At 44.9% G+C, this 20,747-nt stretch overlaps 1 protein-coding gene across 3 annotated transcripts in view; it reads left to right on the top strand.

The window, feature by feature from the left end:
- Positions 1-20,489, top strand: part of NTAN1 (N-terminal asparagine amidase) — a 43,121-nt gene extending 22,632 nt beyond the window's left edge. The window contains exons 3-12 of one of the 3 annotated variants that reach the window (XR_012219890.1): positions 2,918-2,983; positions 3,282-3,387; positions 3,617-3,690; positions 4,867-4,920; positions 7,224-7,277; positions 7,645-7,742; positions 8,800-8,913; positions 9,033-9,168; positions 10,652-10,767; positions 20,287-20,489. Coding sequence is in view for 1 of the 3 variants with exons in the window: in XM_073542928.1 (XP_073399029.1) it covers positions 2,918-2,983; positions 3,282-3,387; positions 3,617-3,690; positions 4,867-4,920; positions 7,224-7,277; positions 7,645-7,742; positions 8,800-8,913; positions 20,287-20,457 (737 nt within the window). In the remaining 2 variants the exon portion in view is untranslated. Of the gene's footprint in view, positions 1-2,917; positions 2,984-3,281; positions 3,388-3,616; positions 3,691-4,866; positions 4,921-7,223; positions 7,278-7,644; positions 7,743-8,799; positions 8,914-9,032; positions 10,768-20,286 lie in introns of all 3 variants that reach the window. The other 2 variants (XR_012219889.1, XM_073542928.1) reach the window with 2 other exon arrangements.
- The last annotated feature ends 258 nt before the right edge of the window (positions 20,490-20,747 follow it).

The raw sequence follows: 20,747 nt of genomic DNA, 5'->3' as shown, positions 1-20,747 counted from the left end.
TCAGTCAGCAATAGTGCAAGTTCCACCACTTAAAAAGATGAGAGGCGTCTGTAATTTACATCATAGGTAGACCTCAACTATGGGAGACAAACTGAGAAAAAAAAATCCAGAAAATCACATTGTCTGTTTTTTTTTCATTTTATTTGCATATTATGGTGGAAAATAAGTATTTGGTCAGAAACAAAATTTCGTCTCAATACTTTGTGATATATCCTTTGTTGGCAATGACAGAGGTCAAACGTTTTCTGTAAGTCTTCACAAGGTTGCCACACACTGTTGTTGGTATGTTGGCCTCCATGCAGATCTCCTCTAGAGCAGTGATGTTTTTGGCTTTTCGCTTGGCAACACAGAGTTTCAACTCCCTCCAAAGGTTTTCTATAGGGTTGAGATCTGGAGACTGGCTAGGCCACTCCAGGACCTTGAAATGCTTCTTACGAGGCCACTCCTTCGTTGCCCTGGCGGTGTGCTTTGGATCATTGTCATGTTGAAAGACCCAGCCACGTTTCATATTCAATGCCCTTGCTGATGGAAGGAGGTTTGCACTCAAAATCTCACGATACATGGCCCCATTCATTCTTTCATGTACCCGGATCAGTCGTCCTGGCCCCTTTGCAGAGAAACAGCCCCAAAGCATGATGTTTCCACCACCATGCTTTACAGTAGGTATGGTGTTTGATGGATGCAACTCAGTATTCTTTTTCCTCCAAACACGACAAGTTGTGTTTCTACCAAACAGTTCCAGTTTGGTTTCATCAGACCATAGGACATTCTCCCAAAACTCCTCTGGATCATCCAAATGCTCTCTAGCAAACTTCAGACGGGCCCGGACATGTAGAGGCTTAAGCAGTGGGACACGTCTGGCACTGCAGGATCTGAGTCCCTGGCAGCGTAGTGTGTTACTTATGGTAGGCCTTGTTACATTGGTCCCAGCTCTCTGCAGTTCATTCACTATGTCCCCCCGCGTGGTTCTGGGATTTTTGCTCACCGTTCTTGTGATCATTCTGACCCCACGGGGTGGGATTTTGCGTGGAGCACCAGATCGAGGGAGATTATCAGTGGTCTTGTATGTCTTCCATTTTCTAATTATTGCTCCCACAGTTGATTTCTTCACTCCAAGCTGGTTGGCTATTGCAGATTCAGTCTTCCCAGCCTGGTGCAGGGCTACAATTTTGTTTCTGGTGTCCTTTGACAGCTCTTTGGTCTTCACCATAGTGGAGTTTGGAGTCAGACTGTTTGAGGGTGTGCACAGGTGTCTTTTTATACTGATAACAAGTTTAAACAGGTGCCATTACTACAGGTAATGAGTGGAGGAAAGAGGAGACTCTTAAAGAAGAAGTTACAGGTCTGTGAGAGCCAGAAATCTTGATTGCTTGTTTCTGACCAAATACTTATTTTCCACCATAATATGCAAATAAAATGAAAAAAAACAGACAATGTGATTTTCTGGATTTTTTTTTTCTCAGTTTGTCTCCCATAGTTGAGGTCTACCTATGATGTAAATTACAGACGCCTCTCATCTTTTTAAGTGGTGGAACTTGCACTATTGCTGACTGACTAAATACTTTTTTGCCCCACTGTGTGTGTGTGTATATATATATATGTGTATGTATGTGTGTGTGTGTGTGTGTGTGTGTGTGTGTGTGTGTGTGTGTGTGTGTGTGTGTGTATATGTATATATATATATATATATATATATATATATATATATATATATATATATATATATATATATATATATATATATATATGCGGAAGAACTCTCCCATGGTTAGTCAGGCACCCTGACCTGCAGCTAAACCATAGGAGGTTGTTGGGGCATGACCTCTTAAAGATGAGCCCCACGGTCCTCCATTAACTATAAACCCTGCACAGGCGCCGGCCAGTTTGTCTCTTCTGCTTGGAGGTGTGAGCGGAGAAGCGGGCAACTGAGTGTACAGCGTACACATTAGTGTATGCAAAGTCCTCTGCTAGAACCTGGACTGGTAACAAAGCCTGGTCCCTATACATTTCCCCAGAAAGCCAGTATTTCTGTATTGGAGGCAAGAAGAAAGAATATTCCTCTTTTATTATTGTTAACGTTCAAAAAGTTCTGGGGTAGCTGAGAAACTTAAAGAATTTGCAATGGGTGATCCTTCAGACACTCCACGGACACTGAGGAATAATCCTTCCACTGTTAAAAAGCTACAGACCAACGTAAGAGTCTCAGATGTTGAGAAACGTAGAGACCAGGATGATCTAACCTTAAGACAGGTCTCTGAACAACTTATGCAGGCTATATCTCTAAGTAGGGCCTCTTTAACTGGAAAAATTGAGGAGGTGCATTTTTGAGGTGGGACTTCGCTGACAAGATATGAGGGCCATGAGAGGCCGTATTACAGAAGCTGAATCGAGAGTATCTAATTTGGACGATAAAGCATCACCCCTGGCTGTGAAATTGACAAAAGTAGCTGGAGGTATGAATGCCTGGAGACACAAGGCGAATGACGTGGAAAATAGGATGCGCTCGGAGGGTCAGCAACCCGAACAACTTCTGGACCACTGGCTTTAAACTACCCTAGGAGAATAATTCTCCTCTACATTTACAGTGGAAAGGGTCCACAGGGTCCCTACAAGATCTCCTCCTCCAGGCGCCCCATCTTGACCCTTTATGGCGCGTCAAGAGTTGTTGGTCACACATAGGTGGGGTAAATATTGATATTGTACAGGGTGGGCTATAAGAAACACTTCACAGCGGTAGGCACATTAGGTGGACATTTTGGATGAAAAGAACAGCGTTGTGCGCCATAACAAATGCGTAACGGCAATGTCTAGCACAAGCATTTTTTTTATTTTTTTTTTGTATCTATTCAAATAATAAACGTCTGATTTTCAAATTTGTTATACAAAAATCTAATGTAAACTTCCTCCTTTTATCCAGGTTCAATTTCCATCCTCGGGTCGGAAGATGCAACTACTTGTCACATTGTTGTTCTTAGACACACAGGTACGGAAGAAGCAGCCAGGAATTCTGCTATTGTCTAGTGATGGCCCAAATATTGGAGACTGAAGGGTCTTTATGAACAGTGGGGGAGCCTCGCCTATTCTGAAGGGCCACAGTGTTGTTGATTTGTGAGGGAAAGGTACTGTGCAGATAAGTCAGCCTGACCCCCACCGACTTTACAAGTCAGTTAAGGCTTTTTCCACGTCTGGTTACAGTGGAAACCACAAAACTGCCGAATCTGTCCCGTGGAATAATATATATATATATATAATATATAACCACATTTGTGTTTCTCGTGTAGGAAGCGGGGCCACTTGTTTAGCGCACTGCGATGGATCAGATTCTGAAAATGAGGTGGCAGCCATTATTCAGGCTGTCGAGTCCTTAACAAAGACCACAGAAGGAAGGTGGGTCATTATTCTTACCGACGCAGGGATTTTTTTTTTTTTTTTAACCTCCATTGGAAATGATTTTGAATCGTACACGAATTTGGATTTATTGAGACTCCATGCTGGGAGTTGTAGTATTGCTCTGGGTGTAGAGCCAGAGTTTGAGGACAGCCACATATCTGTATGGTTTATGCCGTTCTCCAAACAATGTGAATTTTCTCCTATGAAATTATTTTTTAATTACTAGACTAGAGCTGCACTTGGTCGGAGGGTTCAATGACCAACGCCAATTGTCACTGAAACTGTCGCGTCAGCTTCTTAGTAAGTTCACTCTCTGTAAGTAATATAAACCTGACAATAATGGTCCCTGTATTTTCCCTACTGAGTGGTCCCCGTACTGTCAGACAACTTGATTTAATTTAAAGAGAACTTGTTAGAAAATTCTAAACCATTTAAATGTCTGGGTAGCAATAAGAAAGTTGATCTCATTAAGACCGATGCTTCAGCAGCAAGAAATCTTCTATCTTTGTTGTCTGGAAGTGCACTGGGGTGTGACTATGCACTTCATCTATCTCCTCCGCCTCACCCTGTGTTTCCTGCCTAGTGCCACTCTCATGTGGTTTATTGACAGGTCATTGGCGCTGATACACGTCGGGGAATACAGCGTGGGGCTGAGGCGCTGTAAGTGCAACGTTACGCCAGAGTGCACTTCCAGACACATAGATACTGAACCTGTGACAGACAGAAGAGGGCCCCTGTGCAACAGCAATATTTGGCCCTTTTCAGGCCAATAGCTCATTGTTGATCATCCCCTGCTTTTGAGATGGACGTTGACCCCCCCCCCCCTTCCTCTTGGGCCCCTGGTTGCACCAAAGGTTTGTCCACCTCTGTACTGAATTTAAAAACTTGATTTCTTGCTGCCAGAGCGTCACTCTTGGGGTTTTAAAGGGATCAGCTTGCTTATCTTTTAGAGGGCTACTCAGCCATATACCTGGTTTGGAAGCATCCAAGTTTTTGACCGGTACCCTTTAATGTGTTAAATCATTTCAACATGCCACCGTCTAACTGTTTGTCCGTCTAGTGAACTCCGTCTCTAGCGGGCTGATCCAACTATTGATGAGGAATCGGAGCCTCCGGATCAATTTCATGCACTCCCACATCTCTGCTGGGAAGAGACTACTAGGCGCAACTATTCTCAAAATGATAGGTGTTACAGTTGTCTGACCCATACTGATCAGTCTATATGTTATAAATGTATATAGTGGAAAAACCTTTATTGAAGGGAACGTGTCAACTGCAAAAAATGCTATTTACCTGTAGATCTAGTGGTAATCTGCAGGCAAATGGTGTGTGCAGCGTGGACTGTCATTGAGGGCAGAGGGAGTGATCAGAGGCAGCGAGCTACACCTGCAGCTACACAGCGTTTTGTCGCTGAAGATTCCCTTCAAACAGTTTGTAATGACTTTAATAAACAGATTTTCATATCCTGTTTTGTAGAAGCGTTTCACCAACAAGCAGAGGACATCCACCTCGCCACATTGTGTGTTACAGGTATGTGACTTTCCACTGCTTCCTATCTGCTAGGCCGCGCCATGAAATGTTGCCGTTTATCTCGATGTCCTCCACAAGTGATGATAACGGTTCCTTGGATTCTTGTACTTTTGATTGGTTGGCCAGATTAACGTAGAACCCACGTGCAATACAACTTAATAATTTGTTGCACATCCTTTAGACGCAAAAGGGTACCAACAATTTTGGCCGTGTGTGTAAGGCCTGTTTCACACTTCCGTTTTTTCAAATCCGTCAAAATCCGTTGTTTTCCGTAAAAAAACGGATCCGCCATTTTTTGCAGGATCCGTTTTTTTTGTCCCATAGACTTCCATTACGGTTACCGCGGATCCGTCAAAAAAACGGATCCGTTTTTAAAAAAACGGATCCGTTGGCATCAGTTTCCGTCAAAAAAACGGAAACGGATCCGTTTGGCGGACACAAAAACGGAAGTGTGAAACAGGCCTAAGCTGCTGGCTTGTTTATACCCAACACACAGGACAGGCTGGACTGTGAAATTAGATTATCCACAGATATATTAATGTGTGCCATCAGGGGCGGGCATATAAATGGTGTAACTTGTACCGCCGCACAGGGGCCCGAGAGGTAAGGGGGCCCATTTCGACCTCCAAAGCAGGTGCAGTTTTGTATTTTTCTGAGCTCTTGGGCTGCAAAGGGCCCATATATTGTTCTTAGACAGGGACCTGTGTCTGCCAGTGTGTGAAATTTAGAATATCTGTGAGCTAATCCACATTAGTAGTATGAGCATTATTGTACAAGTGAGGGTTTAGAGCTTAGAGCCAGACTGACTTTTTTTTTTTTTTTTTTGCCTTCTGCATGTATATTTTTACATCGTTGATCTTGTAGCTGACGTCCGGAAGATAAAATCACTCAGTCCTCTGCCTTATGCATTCATAGATCAAAATTTGCAGTTTTACATCGATCTGTCAGCACCTGTCATAAATCACAGCTCAGCTGTCCTATGCTCGGCTCTGCCATGCTTCCACATTTGTTATTTCAAGCTCTGTAATAGAGGCAGAGTCGAGAATGGATGAGCTGCACTTAATGCCGACTAACAGATCATGGGTATAAATACAAACATGTCGCTATATTGATGCATATGGCAGAAGATGAACTCTGGCTGAGTATTATACATGGCCGTACAGTGTATGGAGAGATATTTGATGTGACACATATCCGTGGTGGAGACAGTCTAGTTGTACTGGAAGCCAGAGCAATTTTACAGATTCATCGGGGTTTCCAGTATAGCTGAGACAACAATTCAGAGAGGTGAGACTAAAAGCACAGGGGAGAGCAGGGAAAGGGGCCTGCAGCACTGAGGAGAAGCAAGGTGCTGCAGGGAAATGTAGTTTTAGCAGTGTTTGGTGGTTGTACAGAGTGGGAGATGGAGGGGAAAAAAACCCACAAACATTCAAGAAATAATCTTACTGTTGGGCTTGATCTGTAGGTTAACAATAAGTCTGCATTAACTGTACTCTGTGAAAAATAACGCCATTGTGGGGAATAACCCTTATAATTCAGCTCCACTGAGATCAGCCATACATCTTTTTCATTAACTGCCTTCTTTTCCCTTAGCTGTGGCTGCAGACAGTAGAATTTATCAGCATATAATATATATATTTCGTACCTAATACATATTCGGTGCACTATTGTTTTAAAAATGCAGTAATGGTACCCTAAGAGTATTTAAAGGGAACCTGTCACCCCCCATGGGCGTTTTTAAGTTGATTAGCCACCTTCAGCAGCACTAAGGCTGCATTCTGTGAAGGTGGCTCTTCTTTTTCTGACCCCTAGTAACGCTGAAATATCGACTTTTATAAATAGGTCCCCATACCTGTAAGGTGTCCCATAGGTATGGTGTCCCCCTGTATCAGCCGCCTACCATCCGTCCATCATGCCCCTTGTCTTGTGTCTGTGCACCGCCCACCATCCGTCAATCATGCCCCGGTGCGCTGCCGCCGCCTCCTGTTTTGAATGCAGGTGCCTGCGCTGTGACAAGAGTTCTCGGGCATGCGCAGTGCGCGCTGCCTGAGAACCGACATCAGGCTATTGCGCCTGCGTGTTGCGGAGGCCTCAGCCCCGCAGTGTGAATACATCATAACACACTGCGGGGTGGGTTCTGGGGCCTCCGCAGCACGCAGAATGCAGCCTTAGTGCTGCTGAAGGTGGCTAATCAACTTAAAAACGCCCTGGGGGGGGGTGACAGGTTCCCTTTAATGTATATTATTTTCCAGAAATCTGTTTGATTTTGTTTAAGATGGCCCAATATCATTTCTATTTTTCAGATATAAATGACCGGACGGAGGATGGTGTTCACCTCCCAATTATTTATGGCCTAGGTAAGTTCTTGCTCACTTGAGTGACCCTTTATGTACAGGGGTGTAAGCTGGATTTTGAGCTTTGAACTTGTGAACATAGTGATATGCGCAAAAACATCAGACACCCTTGCACACAGACCTACATACATCACTCTTACCATTTCTGTGTGTTTTCCTCTATGAAGGAAAAGGAGGGGGCGTAATGTCTGCAATATTAATTTTTCGTCAGCATTGCTTAGAAGAGACATGGGAGCATACACATTCAGTTTTAACCCCATAATCTCCTCTTGGGTGCTCTCCTTGCCCATCCAGATATTGGAGGTTTTGAGAAAATTCAGCGTGAATTCTGCAATGGCTCATTCTGTGTGCTTTTTTTTTTTTAATTCAGCAGTAAATGTTAAAACAGGAGAAATCTGCAGGGCAAAATTTGAGGATCGGCAACCGGATGAGGCTTTGCGCTCTGCATACACTCTTGCAGGAGGAGATGTAAGGGTTCAGTATCTATACTCGTCTATTTATTGGTTAGTTTATCCTTTTTGTGTCAAAACAATGTGACCTTTATTTCCACAGGTTGCATAGCACCGACAGCAAATCCATAAATCCAAAATCCCTGGCTTTAGCCAGCCGCCAACAAAACAAAGTAGACCCTGGTTACTCTCACATGGCTGAGCTAGTCCCAGTTCAGTGAAACAAAACCGTTATTGTCCAAGGCTGCCATTGATACTTGTAGTTTGGTGAACACGACCTGTGCAGAGAGGTTATTTTTTCTCTCTTCAGCTCCACCGCAACCCACTTTGCTCAGCTTCCCTCAGCTGACAGAGGGCAGGGTGACTGTCCTGGTGCTTAGTCAAAGCTAGCCAGGTGCATCTGATCAGGATCTGCAGTGCTAGGATCTAACCTGGTCCCACCTGGCTTTCCTGGCACCCTAAATGCATACATTTAAGTAGAAATGTCCCCAGAGGTGGAGTAACCCTTAAAGGAAATCTGGTAGCTGATCCATGCTGCCCACTGATTGGGAAGTATGTATCAGCCATATCAGTCATGTTGCAGCATTTCAGAGAAAGATACCATTTGATAGCCGTCGTGGACCGAGCCACATTGGTGACTATTCTTACAGGCAGCTTCCCGATGGCTTCTCCCCGCCCGCTGACAGTGACTGACAAGTCTATGCCTATAAACAGTCAGAGGCTTGTCAGTCACGGTCAGTTGGTGGGGAGAAGCTGCTGGGGACCCGCCAGTTCTGGATTTGGTGCTGACAAATTCCACTATATTGACTAATGGCGTCCATTGGTTTCAGTAGATATCAAGGAGGAATAGTGCGGAGTAATGCCTATCTGACACAGATGCCAGTGGTGGCTCCGAACTAAGCCTCTGACAACAGTGTGAACTAGGTCCAATAGTTGCCCCTTAAGTACGCATACAGAAGTCTACATTGATTTACCAATATGTTGTGTTGTCATTGGGGTTCCCACATTGTTTTCTGCTATGTATTAGCTGGAACGCCAATCGTGGAGTAACACTGGTGTTGGTGTCTTGGTCTTAGATGGTGAATATCTATGATGCGGAAACGGAGCAGTTAAACATTGGGCCTTATTCCTGGATGCCTCTCCCAAACATTGACTTTTGGCTGCATCAGGAGGACAAGGAGATACTGGATGTGAGTATATAGCGGAGTCATTCCGCTAATGCCAGCACTAAGGATAGGAGATTCCTATGGTGACTTTGGGTAGTATCAAACCCTTGTGAAATGTGAGATCCATTCTGTGTGCTTGAAAGGTCGCTGTTCTGCTTCTCGGTGGATGCGTCTTCCATGGAGACAGACGATGTGTCGGCTGTGGAGCCTGGACCGCTACCCATGACACGATCATGGTGTTTCCTTACAGACACCACTAGAGGGCGCTCCCAGCATGAGGTACCCATCACACGATCATGGTGTTTCCTTACAGACACCACTAGAGGGCGCTCCCAGCATGAGTATTGTGTACTGCTATCATGATAAGAAGACATTGACTTTATTAACCCGTTAATGACCAGAGGTATCTATGTTTTTGCATTTTCGTTTTTGCTCCCCTTCTTCCCAGAGCCATAACTTTTTTTTTTTTTTTTTTGTCAATATTGGCCATGTGAGGGCTTGTTTTTGTGGGGCAAGTTGTACTTTTGACACCACCATTGGTTTTAACATGTCGTGTACTGGAAAACGGGAACAAAAATTCCAATTACGGTGAAACTGCAAAAAAAAAAAGTGGAATCTCGCAACTGTTTTTTTTACCCTGTTCACCAAATACTGAAACTGACCTGCCATTATGATTCTCCAGGTCATTACAAGTTCATAGACACCAAACATTTATAAGTTATTTTTACTTTAAATGGTGAAATAAAATTCCAAAGTAAAAAAAGTGCGCCCTTTTCCGATACTTGTAGCGTCTCCATTTTTCATGATCTCGTGTTGGGTGAGGGCTTATTTTTTGCACACCGAGCTGACGTTTTTAATGTTACCATTTTGGTGCAGATACGGTGTTTAGATCACCCGTTATTACATTTTAATGCAATGTTACGGCGACCAAAAAGATAGGTAATTCTGGCTTTTGCCTTTTTTTCTTGTTATGCCTTTTAGCGATTGGGGTTTTTTTTTTTTTGATCGGGCGATTCTGAATGCAGCAATACCACATTTGTGTATATTTAATTTTTTTTTAACTTTTATTTTGAGTGGGGCGATTTGAACTTTTTTTGTTTTTTTTTATTTTTTAAATATTTTGAACTTTTTTTTTTTTTTTTTTTTTTTTAACTTTTGGCATGCTTCAATAGTCTACATAGGAGACTAGAAGCTGTAGTTGTCTGATCGACTCTGCTACACAGAGGCGATGATCAGTTTGCCTGTATGTAGCAGAAATGCTCACTTGCTTTAAGCGCCGACCACCAGGCAGTGCTCATAGCAGTCTGGCTGTGACAACCATAGAGGTCTGCTGGAGACCACTGGTTGTCATGCCAACCCATCTGTGACCCGCGATTGCGTGACGGGGTAAACGATGGGCGGGATTTCTGTCACGCTGCCGGAAGCGAGAGTTAAATGCCACTGTCATTCTACCCACGGCTGTTGCAGGCACATCAGCTGTCATGTGCCCGGAAAGGTGCGGGCTCAGCGCTGGAGACTGCACCAAACGGGGAGTCCGACATCGGCGTACTATTATATCCGATGTCAGAAAGGGGTTAAAAAAAATTGCTGACAAAGTTAAGAGTCTAAGCTAAAATCAGGAGTCTGTGATAAATCCAGAAGTGGTGACGGGTTTCTATTATACTTTTCCTCTGATTGTTCCTCTCCTGGTTTTAGCTTACAAATACTGATGTTAAATACTAAACGTGGCCTAAGACTGAGACTTGGAACAATACTTTTATAGACTTGCATTAAGAAATGAAATACGGTCTGTGGTGGAAGCCGGCAAGAAAGAGCTGCAATTGCTTGATGCAGGTGAAAGAGCAGCGCAGCGCTGGAAACTGCAGACGACAGCAGTTGGTAAGTATTTTACTGCACACAATGAACATACATTAAAGATAACTAACAAAGCGCGAAATAAAAACAAAATGCTGGGATGTGATGTGAAGGAAAAGAAATTTTAAGTTATGTAAAAGTCATATTTTCACTATATATTATAGATGGGGTTAGGGTGGCATTTTAAGATGCCAGTATGTCATAATTCAAAGAATGTGTGTTGAGGGTGAACACCAGTATATAGTTTGGTGCCAATTTCATATCCCCACAAAAATGGTTTAATTTCGTAAATGAGCCCAGTTGTGCTTGAAAGTAGTACATCCACAGCGTCCAACTCGCAGCGGCCAGATGTTACAGCATAGTGGATGGGATTTCAAGAAATCCTATGCCCACTATACATGCACGGATGCCTCCGGCCCACCCGCTGAGAGGGACATGCGGAGTGTCTTTCCAGACCACAGCAGGCCTATTTATGTAGTGGAAACGCTCCATCTCCGCTGCGTAAATTACCCATACACTTTCATTAGATACGGTAAAACCGCATTATCTTCTTAATACGCATGCAACTAAGTGCGGGAGTCAGGGCTGTGGAGTCGGTAAGCCAAACCTGCGACTCCGACTTCTCAATTTCCCTTACACAGACTCCGACATATATTGCTTATATTTAAGTGAAAAATGTATTGTAGTACAATGTGAAAATCAGACATTTAATCATTTTTATGATACAATAATCAAGATATTTAGATAGAACATAATATTTATTGGAATACAACTTTAGTACACAAAACTGTAATAAATTTTAAATATGTAAAACACTAATATCGATTACATATACTGTGTATACATATAGTGTGTGTGTATATATATATATATATATGTGTGTGTGTGTGTATATATATATATATATATATATATACATACATACTATGTAAGTGGCAAAAAACAGTTTTCAACAAAAACATACTAAACCCTGTGTGCAGTCTATGAATTTGTTGTGAGAAATAGAATTGCCGCCATCAGATCCTCCTTAGATGACCTCACATCTGACCTAATAATTTTAAGGCCAGAGAACAACCTCTCTACACTAACTTGGGTTGGAGGCAAAGCCGTAACCACATGGGAACATCTATAACAATTTCCGGGTATAAAGGAATTGCCTCATGCACAGTCAGTTTTGATGAACGGTTGAATTTTCTATTTCTTTGAGAGCAAGTGAAACATTGTGCTGAAATATGGTCAATCTCCTTGCTATAGGAGACGGAGTGAAATCTTTTTCCTTGCGGGAACGCTTTGCCTGCTCCATGTCATCCAAATACTTGTCAAAGTCAAACGCCTCATCTAATGAGGATGAAGATATGGCAGCAGTAGCACTGTCAGGACCCAAGTCCTCTTGCACCTGGCAGTCCTCCTGTAGGCAACTCATCCTAACTGCTACCTCAGTCAGAGCTTCTTTTCCTTTAGTAAGCTGTTGATCATCAAGCAATATACGATGACTTGGGTCCACATAAACAGCTGCCAGAAAAATTTTATTTTCCAATAGCTGTGTCTCTCTCTGTTTCATTGAAGCAGAAATGCCATCTGCGATTAAACCTCCTCTTTGGGACAGGCAAGTTCTTCCACTCCCTTATGAAAATGCCAGGAGTTAAATCCTCAGCTTGTAATTTTTTAGTCACTGTAAATGGGTGATAAAAATTCCTTCAGTTCAGCCACCTGTGTCCATAGACCTTCATTTAGGGTTACCTGAGGGTTCTTCATATCTATAAGAAGCGGTTTTAGTTCAAGCAATCGCTCCATCATTAAATAAGTGCTGCCCCTTTATTCGGACTCCCATGACAGCACAACGAGAGAGGGGATCCGCCCTTCAGGAACAGGATACCTACAGATACAAAAGGGCGTCACCTCTCCCACGCATCAGTTGGTTTCCTGTTTCTGAGGGGACGGGATCCTACAGAAGACCGGATCCCAGGACGATCGGCCGGTGCAGGTAGCGAGGGGGTCTCCTACCTCGGCCTGGTGCGGAGCTCCTGGAGGACGCCACAGTGGCCCAGGATGGGTGGCACGGCGGTGGCGTGTGCAGCAGGGAGCGGCATCCGGAGGAGGTCCGTCTCCATAAAGAAGCTGCCGCCGGTGAGTATGCCCCCCGGGGGGCTCCCAGCTCCGGCAGCGCAATCACGGTGGTCAGGGGGGCCGGCGCGGCTGCAGGGTGCTGAGGCCGAGGAGCGCTGCATACTGGTGCGCCCGGGCGTCCCGCGTGACTTACGGTCGCGGTGACGTCGGGGGCGGAGCCTGGGAGCGCTTCCGGGTCGGCGGCGCCACTGCGCAGGCGCTGGGACCCAAGATGGCGGCGCCCATCGGAAAGACGCCGGTAAGCGCCAGTTCTCCTGCCAGGAGCGGCGCCAGCTGGGGAGGGGGGCCCTATTTGGGGGGAGGGCACGGCAGGAGGATAATCTGCTGTCCGGAGGAGGGGTATATAGGCTGGACCTTAGATGGGTGCCTTGCCTTGGCCACATTATTGCGAGCAGTAATGGAGAGCGATCAGGAGCAGCAGCAGCAACGACAGTCATCACTGCCGCCCCTGGATGACCTTCGGCAGGTCAAACAGAAGAAGAGAGTCCCGTGACAGTAAGGAGCATGCGGGACGAAGTTACCAATCCAGTCATAAAGGCTCCTCTAGGCGGACAGGAGCATCGACTGAGAGAAATCCCCCTCATCCCCCTCATTCTCTGGTACTTGACTGTGGCACTGGTAAGTGATCTTCGTGAATGTTCACGCAGTGACGGGGCCTCCTTCTGTGTTTTATTCTAGGGGAAGAAAGCTACGAGTAAAACCATACACAGGGGATGTGCACTCTGTGCTTGCCCTTTACCAGACTCATGCCCCAAAAGGTTGTGTCCCCCCTGTATCCAGCAGACAGTGGCGGAGGAGTCGCCCGTGGTAGCTGCGAGTTTAAGGGATATAGTCAGGGCAGAGATGAAGGAAACCCTAAAATCTCTGTCCCAACCAGAAAGTTTAAGGGGTGAGGACCCGGTGGAGTCCGATTCCTCGACAGAGTGGAGGAGAAGGACTCCCTTGTTTCATCTCCCTCGTCCTCCTCCGAGGAAGAGGACTCTGGTCGGTTTTGCTTGCCGCTTGACCGAGTAGACAAGCTAGTAAAAGCAGTCAGAGGGACAATGGAAGTGGAGGAGCCGAAGCCTCAGTTATCCATGCAGGATGTCATGTTCGGGGGGGCTGGAGCAGAGGAAGCGAAGAGTCTTCCCACTAAACGAAAAGATTCAGGATCTGATCCGCAGAGAGTGGAAAAAGCCAGATAAAAGAGGGTCGCTACCACCAGCCCTCAAGCGTAGATATCCCTTTGACGATCCGACAGTGAATACTTGGGACAAGGCCCTCAAATTAGATGCAGCCATTGCGAAGGCATCAAAAAGATCCTCACTACCCTTTGAGGACATGGGGTCCCTTAAAGATCCTCTAGACAGGAAGGCAGATACCTTCCTTAAAATTACCTGGGAGATGGCAGCTGGTTCCTTAAGACCAGCAGTAGCATCAACATGCACGGCCAGGTCCATGATGGTCTGGTTGGACCAGTTAGAGTCGCAGTTAAAACAAGGAACATCTAGACAGACAATCCTTGGGGCCCTACCAATAATTCAGGAGGGCACAGCCTTCCTAGCGGACGCCTCGGCTGATGCAGTAAGAATGGCCGCCAGGGCAGCAGGACTCTCTAATGCGGCTCGGAGAGCCCTGTGGCTAAAGTGATGGCCGGGAGATATCCAATCCAGGGCGAAACTCTGTGCTATCCCGTGTGAGGGGGAATATTTATACGGAGCAGTCCTGGATGAACTGCTTGAGAAGGCCGGGGATAAGAAAAAATTCCCAAATCTCTGGTCCACATCTTACCAACGTCCATTTAATAGGAGATTCGGTCAAGGGAGAAGGCGCAACCCTTCACCTAATAGAGACCGTCCCAGATGGGAGGATAGAAGGAGAAGAGGTACGGGCTTCATGTTCAGGCGCTCGTCAAGAGAACGCAAGAGACAGAACCAATGACTAGCAATTCCCGTGGGGGGTAGACTGTCATCCTTCCTCCCAGCATGGTTACAGGTCACCAATAGTGACTGGGTGTGGAATGTGATATCCACCGGGCTCAGGTTGGAGTTCACTCAAGTCCCACAGGATACCTTTAAGCCAACACCCTTAAGATCTTCACCCCTCGAACAAGCGGCTTTAGAAGCAGAGGTTTTGAACCTGTGCCTGAAAAACGTCCTGATAGAGGTTCCAGAATCTGAGAGAGGAAGAGGTTTCTACTCTCCCTTATTCCTAATCCAAAAACCGGATAAAACATCTAGAACGATTATTAATTTACGTTTCCTTAATGAATTTTTGGTTAATCGCACCTTTAAAATGGAGTCCATCAATTCAACAATAAAGATGCTGTTTGAAGGGTGTTTTATGGCAGTCGTGGACTTGAAAGACGCGTACTATCATGTGCCTATCCACGCAGATTTCCAGCAGTTCCTGAGTGGCGGTTTCGATAGACGGTATAATCCGTCATTATCAATATAGAGCCCTTCCCTTTGGTCTCTCAGCAGCGCCCCGGGTATTTACAAAAATAGTGGCCGAAGTTATGGCTCATTTACGGGAAGTTGACATCTTAATTGTCCCATACTTAGATGATTTTTTGATTGTGGGAAATTCGGTGGCCCATTGTGTATCCCAGTTAGAGAAGGCTAAGTCCAGATTAGAGAACCTCGGGTGGATAATAAATTACGAGAAATCCCGATTTCAGCCCTTAAGGGTCCAGAAGTTTCTAGGCTTGCTGTTAAATTCAGAAACTCAGCAGTGTCTGTTACCCGTAGATAAATTACATGCAAATACAGCAGCAGGTTCTTCGGGCAATTGATAAACCCTCCATGACCCTCAGGCAGGCCATGTCCCTGTTAGGCTCCCTAACCTCATGTATCCCAGCAGTCAAGTGGGCACAATTCCACTCTAGGGCCCTTCAGAAAGATGTACTGGTTAATAGCAGGGCCTTAGAGGGCTCCTTGCAGGGTCAAGTATTGCTAAGCCCCTCAACTATTACATCTCTTAGGTGGTGGCTCGATGATGGAAACTTAGCCTCGGGGGTGCTCTGGGTGATGCAGATAACCCGTGTAATAACCACAGAAGCTAGTCCTTTGGGTTGGGGGGCCCATATGGGGGACATAGTGGTACAGGGACAGTGTGACTCCGATGCTGAGACCTCATCTAACCAGAGGGAGCTGTTGGCGATTGAGTTGGCCGTTAAAGAACTCATTATGTATCTACAGGGCCATCATGTGAGGATACTCTCGGACAACCAGGTAGCAGTAGCCTATGTCAACCACCAAGGGGGAACCCGCTCCGACGCCTGATGCGGATAACGGAACGTCTCCTTCAGATAGCAGAAAAAATTTTCTATCTTTAACTGCACTCCACATCAGGGGAAAAGACAACATGAAGGCAGACTTTCTTATCTGCAGGGCCCTAAAGCAAGGAGAATGGGCGTTAAACTCAGACAGCTACAACCAGATTGTCCGCAAATGGGGTCAACCGGAGGTGGACCTCTTTGCCACCAAAGAAAACAGGAAGGAAAAAACTTTCTGCTCCCTAAATCCCAGGGAAAATCCACTGGCAGTGGATGCCCTCCTAATAAAATGGGACTTCTCGCTGGCATATGCCTTTCCACCTTTGAACCTTCTACCTCTGGTAGTGAGGAAGGTCAGGGAAGATCAGGCAAGGGTCATATTAATTGCCCCTTCTGGCCCAGAAGGACCTGGTTTGCATGGTTGAGGACCATGTCAGTGAGCGATCCCTGGGTACTGCCGAACCTTCCAGATCTCCTCTACCAGGGGCCAGTCAACCACCCACAAGTAGCGGGACTCCGTTTGACGGCATGGTGTTTGAGAGGGCACTATTGAAGGATAGAGGATTCTCAAAAAATGTAATTGATACCCTCCTAAAAAGCAGGAAACAAACCACCACAGATATCTATGCTAGAACCTGGAGGTGATTCCTGTCCACCTTTGAGTTTAATACCAGGGATGGAATACCCATAAAACAAATTCTGGAATTCCTCCAGAAGGGTCTCGCGTGGGCCTTGCCACTAGTACATTAAAAGTACACGTTTCAGCTTTAGGGGCCCTATTTGCTTGCGACATTGCCGGCAACCATTGGGTGTCGAGATTCATTAAGGCAGTTACCAGATTGAGACCCATACTCAAGGATAGGTGTATACCTTGGGACTTAAATTTAGTCCTGACAGCCATGACAGAAAGACCGTTTGAACCTCTGGATTCTGCTTCACTAAAGATGATATCACTTAAGACAGCCTTTTTGGTAGCAATAACATCTGCAGGTAGAATAAGCGACATACAGGCACTTTCCAGATTGCCCCCTTACACAGAATTCTTACAGGATAGAGTAATCCTAAGGCCAGACCCGGCATACCTTCCCAAGGTAGCATCTCATTTTCATAGGACACAAGAGATAGTTCTGCCTTCCTTCCTCCCTAATCCAACCAATCCTAAAGAACAAAAACTTCAGGCTCTAGATGTTAAGAGATGCCTACTTAAATATTTAGCAGCCACGGATCCTTGGAGGAGGGAGAACGCATTGTTTTTATCCTTCCAAGGTCCCAGGAAAGGGTGTAGAGTGTCAAAGCGCACATTAGCGAGATGGATTAGGGAGGCGATCTCTTGCCTACACAACAGGTGCCGGTCTGGCTCCACAGAACCTGAGGGCGCATTCCACTCGTGCCATGGCATCATCTTGGGCAGAGAGATCTGGAGTGTCAATTGACCAGATATGTAAGGCGGCCACCTGGTCATCTCCTTCCACCTTTTTTAACCACTATCGGTTAGACATGGGTGCCTCCTCAGATCTCACCTTTGGGCTAAGGGTGCTGCAGGCTGTAGTCCCTCCCTAAATTAGTTTACATCTCTGTAATTCTCTCGTGGTGCTGTCATGGGAGTCCGAATAAAGTATTAAGTTACGTACCGGTAACAGTATTTTTCGGAAGCCCATGACAGCACCCTTAGTTCCCTCCCTTGTTCACATATAGGGGTGCACTCCTTTAGAAGATTGTTCACAGATTTACCTTATATGGGAGATGGTATAAAAAATTTTTGGTAAATAGGATAGGTTGTATATATTATATGTTGTGTACTAACCATGGTAGCCTCTCAAGCTCTGTAATCCAACTGATGCGTGGGAGAGGTGCCGCCCTTTTGTATCTGTAGGTTTCCTGTTCCTGAAGGGCGGATCCCCTCTCTCGTGGTGCTGTCATGGGCTTCCGAAAAATACCGGTACGTAACTTAATACTTTCCCAGCACGTCTCTTCAAGATGGAATCAATTTTAGAGGTTCTGGCGGCAATAACCAATTTCCTCACTTTTACAATCAGATTTCCAGCATGTCCCTCTTGCAGACTTTTTCTTATTGCCAGCTGCAGCGTGTGCACAACACAGCGCATGTGATGAATAGGAAAGTGTTTTGAAGCACCTTCAACAAGATCATCTATTTCTACAGTATAATTTTGCTGTTCTTCTGTTGTAATATCTGTTTGTTCCTCAGTTACATGAAGAGCATTGTGGCCTTCCATCTCAAACATACTGAATCCTACATTTTCTTCTAGCTGTTGTTCATTACCCTCATTCATCAGTTTAATTGTACTTATGTTTGAAGCATTGTCCGTTACAATAGAAAGAACCTGTTCTTGTGTGAATGTGGCCTTAGATCAGGAATAGAACAGCCATTTATAGGACATTTCCCAAATTCCTATGAAAAATTATTCAGCACATTCTGCATTGAACGACTGTACCCAATTTATTATATATTTTAGGAGTCGGTCCATTTTATACTGACTCCGACTCCACCAAAACAAGCTCCGACTCCACAGCCCTGGCGGGAATGCAGCTTACTATGCATGTGTACTAATTTAAATAATGGCGTACCTTGTTTCAGCCGGAAGTAAACCTACACTGCAGTTTTCGCATAATGCCACCGTTCAGCCAAAGTCATCCAGATGTAGCAGAGCTGGACTCGTCGTGGGACAGTATATATATCTTCTCGGCGGACAGGTTTGGTATACAGTTGCTTTTTTATTTTAATTCTCTTCCAGGAGATGAGGGTGTCGGTAGAATAGGCGTTGCTATAAGTATGGTTTAATTAAGATCTATTAAAGGCGTCTGTCATTATTTCAATTAAGACTTGATTCTGGCTTTGTCTTTATTTACCATACAACTATAGGATTAGTAATGGATAGGTGTCTTATAGACACTTTTTCATTACTAAGTGTTGGGCTTGATGTCACCTGACAATACAAAAGTGACATCAACCCCACAAATATGAACCCAACTTGCCACCACTACAAGGCAAGTGGGAAGAGCCGGGTAAAGTGCCACAATTGGCGCATCTTTGGATGCGCCAATTGTGGGGCCATTATTTTTAGGCTGGAGAGAGCCGAAATCCATGGGCCTCGGCAGTTTGAGAATACCAGACCTGCTTTTTCCTTGGTTGGTTAACAAAAATAGGGGCACCCCCACACTTTTTTTTTTTTTTTTTTTGAGGGGATCCCACTATTTTTGCTAACCATCCTAGGTAAGCAGGCTGCGGCCTGGTATTATCAGGCTGGTAAGGTTCATGGAGATTGGATCCTTTCCATCTTGAAATACCAGTCCCAGTAGTATGCTTTACTCGGGCTGGTTAACAAATATAGGGGGACCCCCACAATATTTTTTCTAATTATTTTAAAAAAAGGAGGGTACCTCTTTTTGCTTTCCTCCACTTTCTCATGTATGTCCAGGAGTGTCACAAGATTCACCATTATGTAAATTAGTACACAGGGGTAGTAAGCTGTGTTCCCGCACTTAATACACAGGTTACTAGAAAGATAATGCAATTTTACCGCATCTAATGAAAGTGTGTGGGTAATTTACGCAGCGGAGACAGAGCGTCACCGCTATATTAATTGACATGCTGCGGTCTGGAAAGATGTGCCACATGTCTGGCTCTACAGGTGAGCCGTGGGCGTCGATGCACGCATAGTGGGCATAGGATTTCTTGAAATCCCATCCACTATGCTGTAACAGCTGGACGCTGCGGTCGCAGCATCCAACCTGCAGCGTTTACTTACTGTGCACATACCCCCAATATATCTGTAAACAGGAAATCACTTTTTTTTTTTTTTTCTTCCCAGACTTTCAATTAGCTTTATTTCAAGTGACAAAAAAATGCATGCAATGAAAAAAATCATCATGCCAGTGACCTCAGATGCAGATTTCACCTGTGTCAAATCCTGAACCATTCCTGATTGTGTGCGCATACCCTAATGCATGTATTCAATATGATGATTATCACCTTGGGTCTGTTATGGTGGAATGTAAAGCCTGGATATAGGGTGGTCTCCTGTAGAGGTTTTGCTGTCAGGGCCTCTATGCCGGCCATGACTAAAGCGAGTACATTGCAGCATTGCAGACATTACATGACCACGTTGGACTCCGCTCACTACCTTTCTTCTATTTTGCAGTGTTTTTCCACATCTCCAGAAGCAGAACCTCCACATTTTGTCCAACATATGAAATCTTCGCTCCAGTATCTAAAGGACAATCCACGTCCACAAGTGTCTGTATTTCCTGATGGAAAGTCCCGCTCTTATAAGAAACAAGCCGATGGCCAATGGGAAAGGATTAACAACTGATGCATTATTAAAGAGGTTATGTACAAATAAAAGACAGCTCAGTTTTTTTTTTTTTTACCCTGCAAATAGCACCACTCTTGCCCGGGGGTGGTGTTTGGCATTGTGGATCAGTTACGTGGCTCTTTTTCGTCTGCAAAAAAAACAGCAGGGGTTTTTGTTTGTTGTGGCAACTTTCCTTTCCTGAACCATATGAACCATGATACCTTATGTCTATGCAATTGACTTCTTGCCAGTGCAAAGAAAACACTGACCAAACAAAAAGCTTGGTAATTTTATGTATTTTTTTTCAC

This window comes from Dendrobates tinctorius, unplaced genomic scaffold, assembly GCF_039654945.1.
Source record: "Dendrobates tinctorius isolate UK_male_01 unplaced genomic scaffold, ASM3965494v1 ptg000129l, whole genome shotgun sequence".
NCBI classification, from domain to species: domain Eukaryota; kingdom Metazoa; phylum Chordata; class Amphibia; order Anura; family Dendrobatidae; genus Dendrobates; species Dendrobates tinctorius.
The sequence above is the reverse complement of the archived record's forward strand: the minus strand, read 5'-3'. Positions and strand labels throughout refer to the sequence as shown.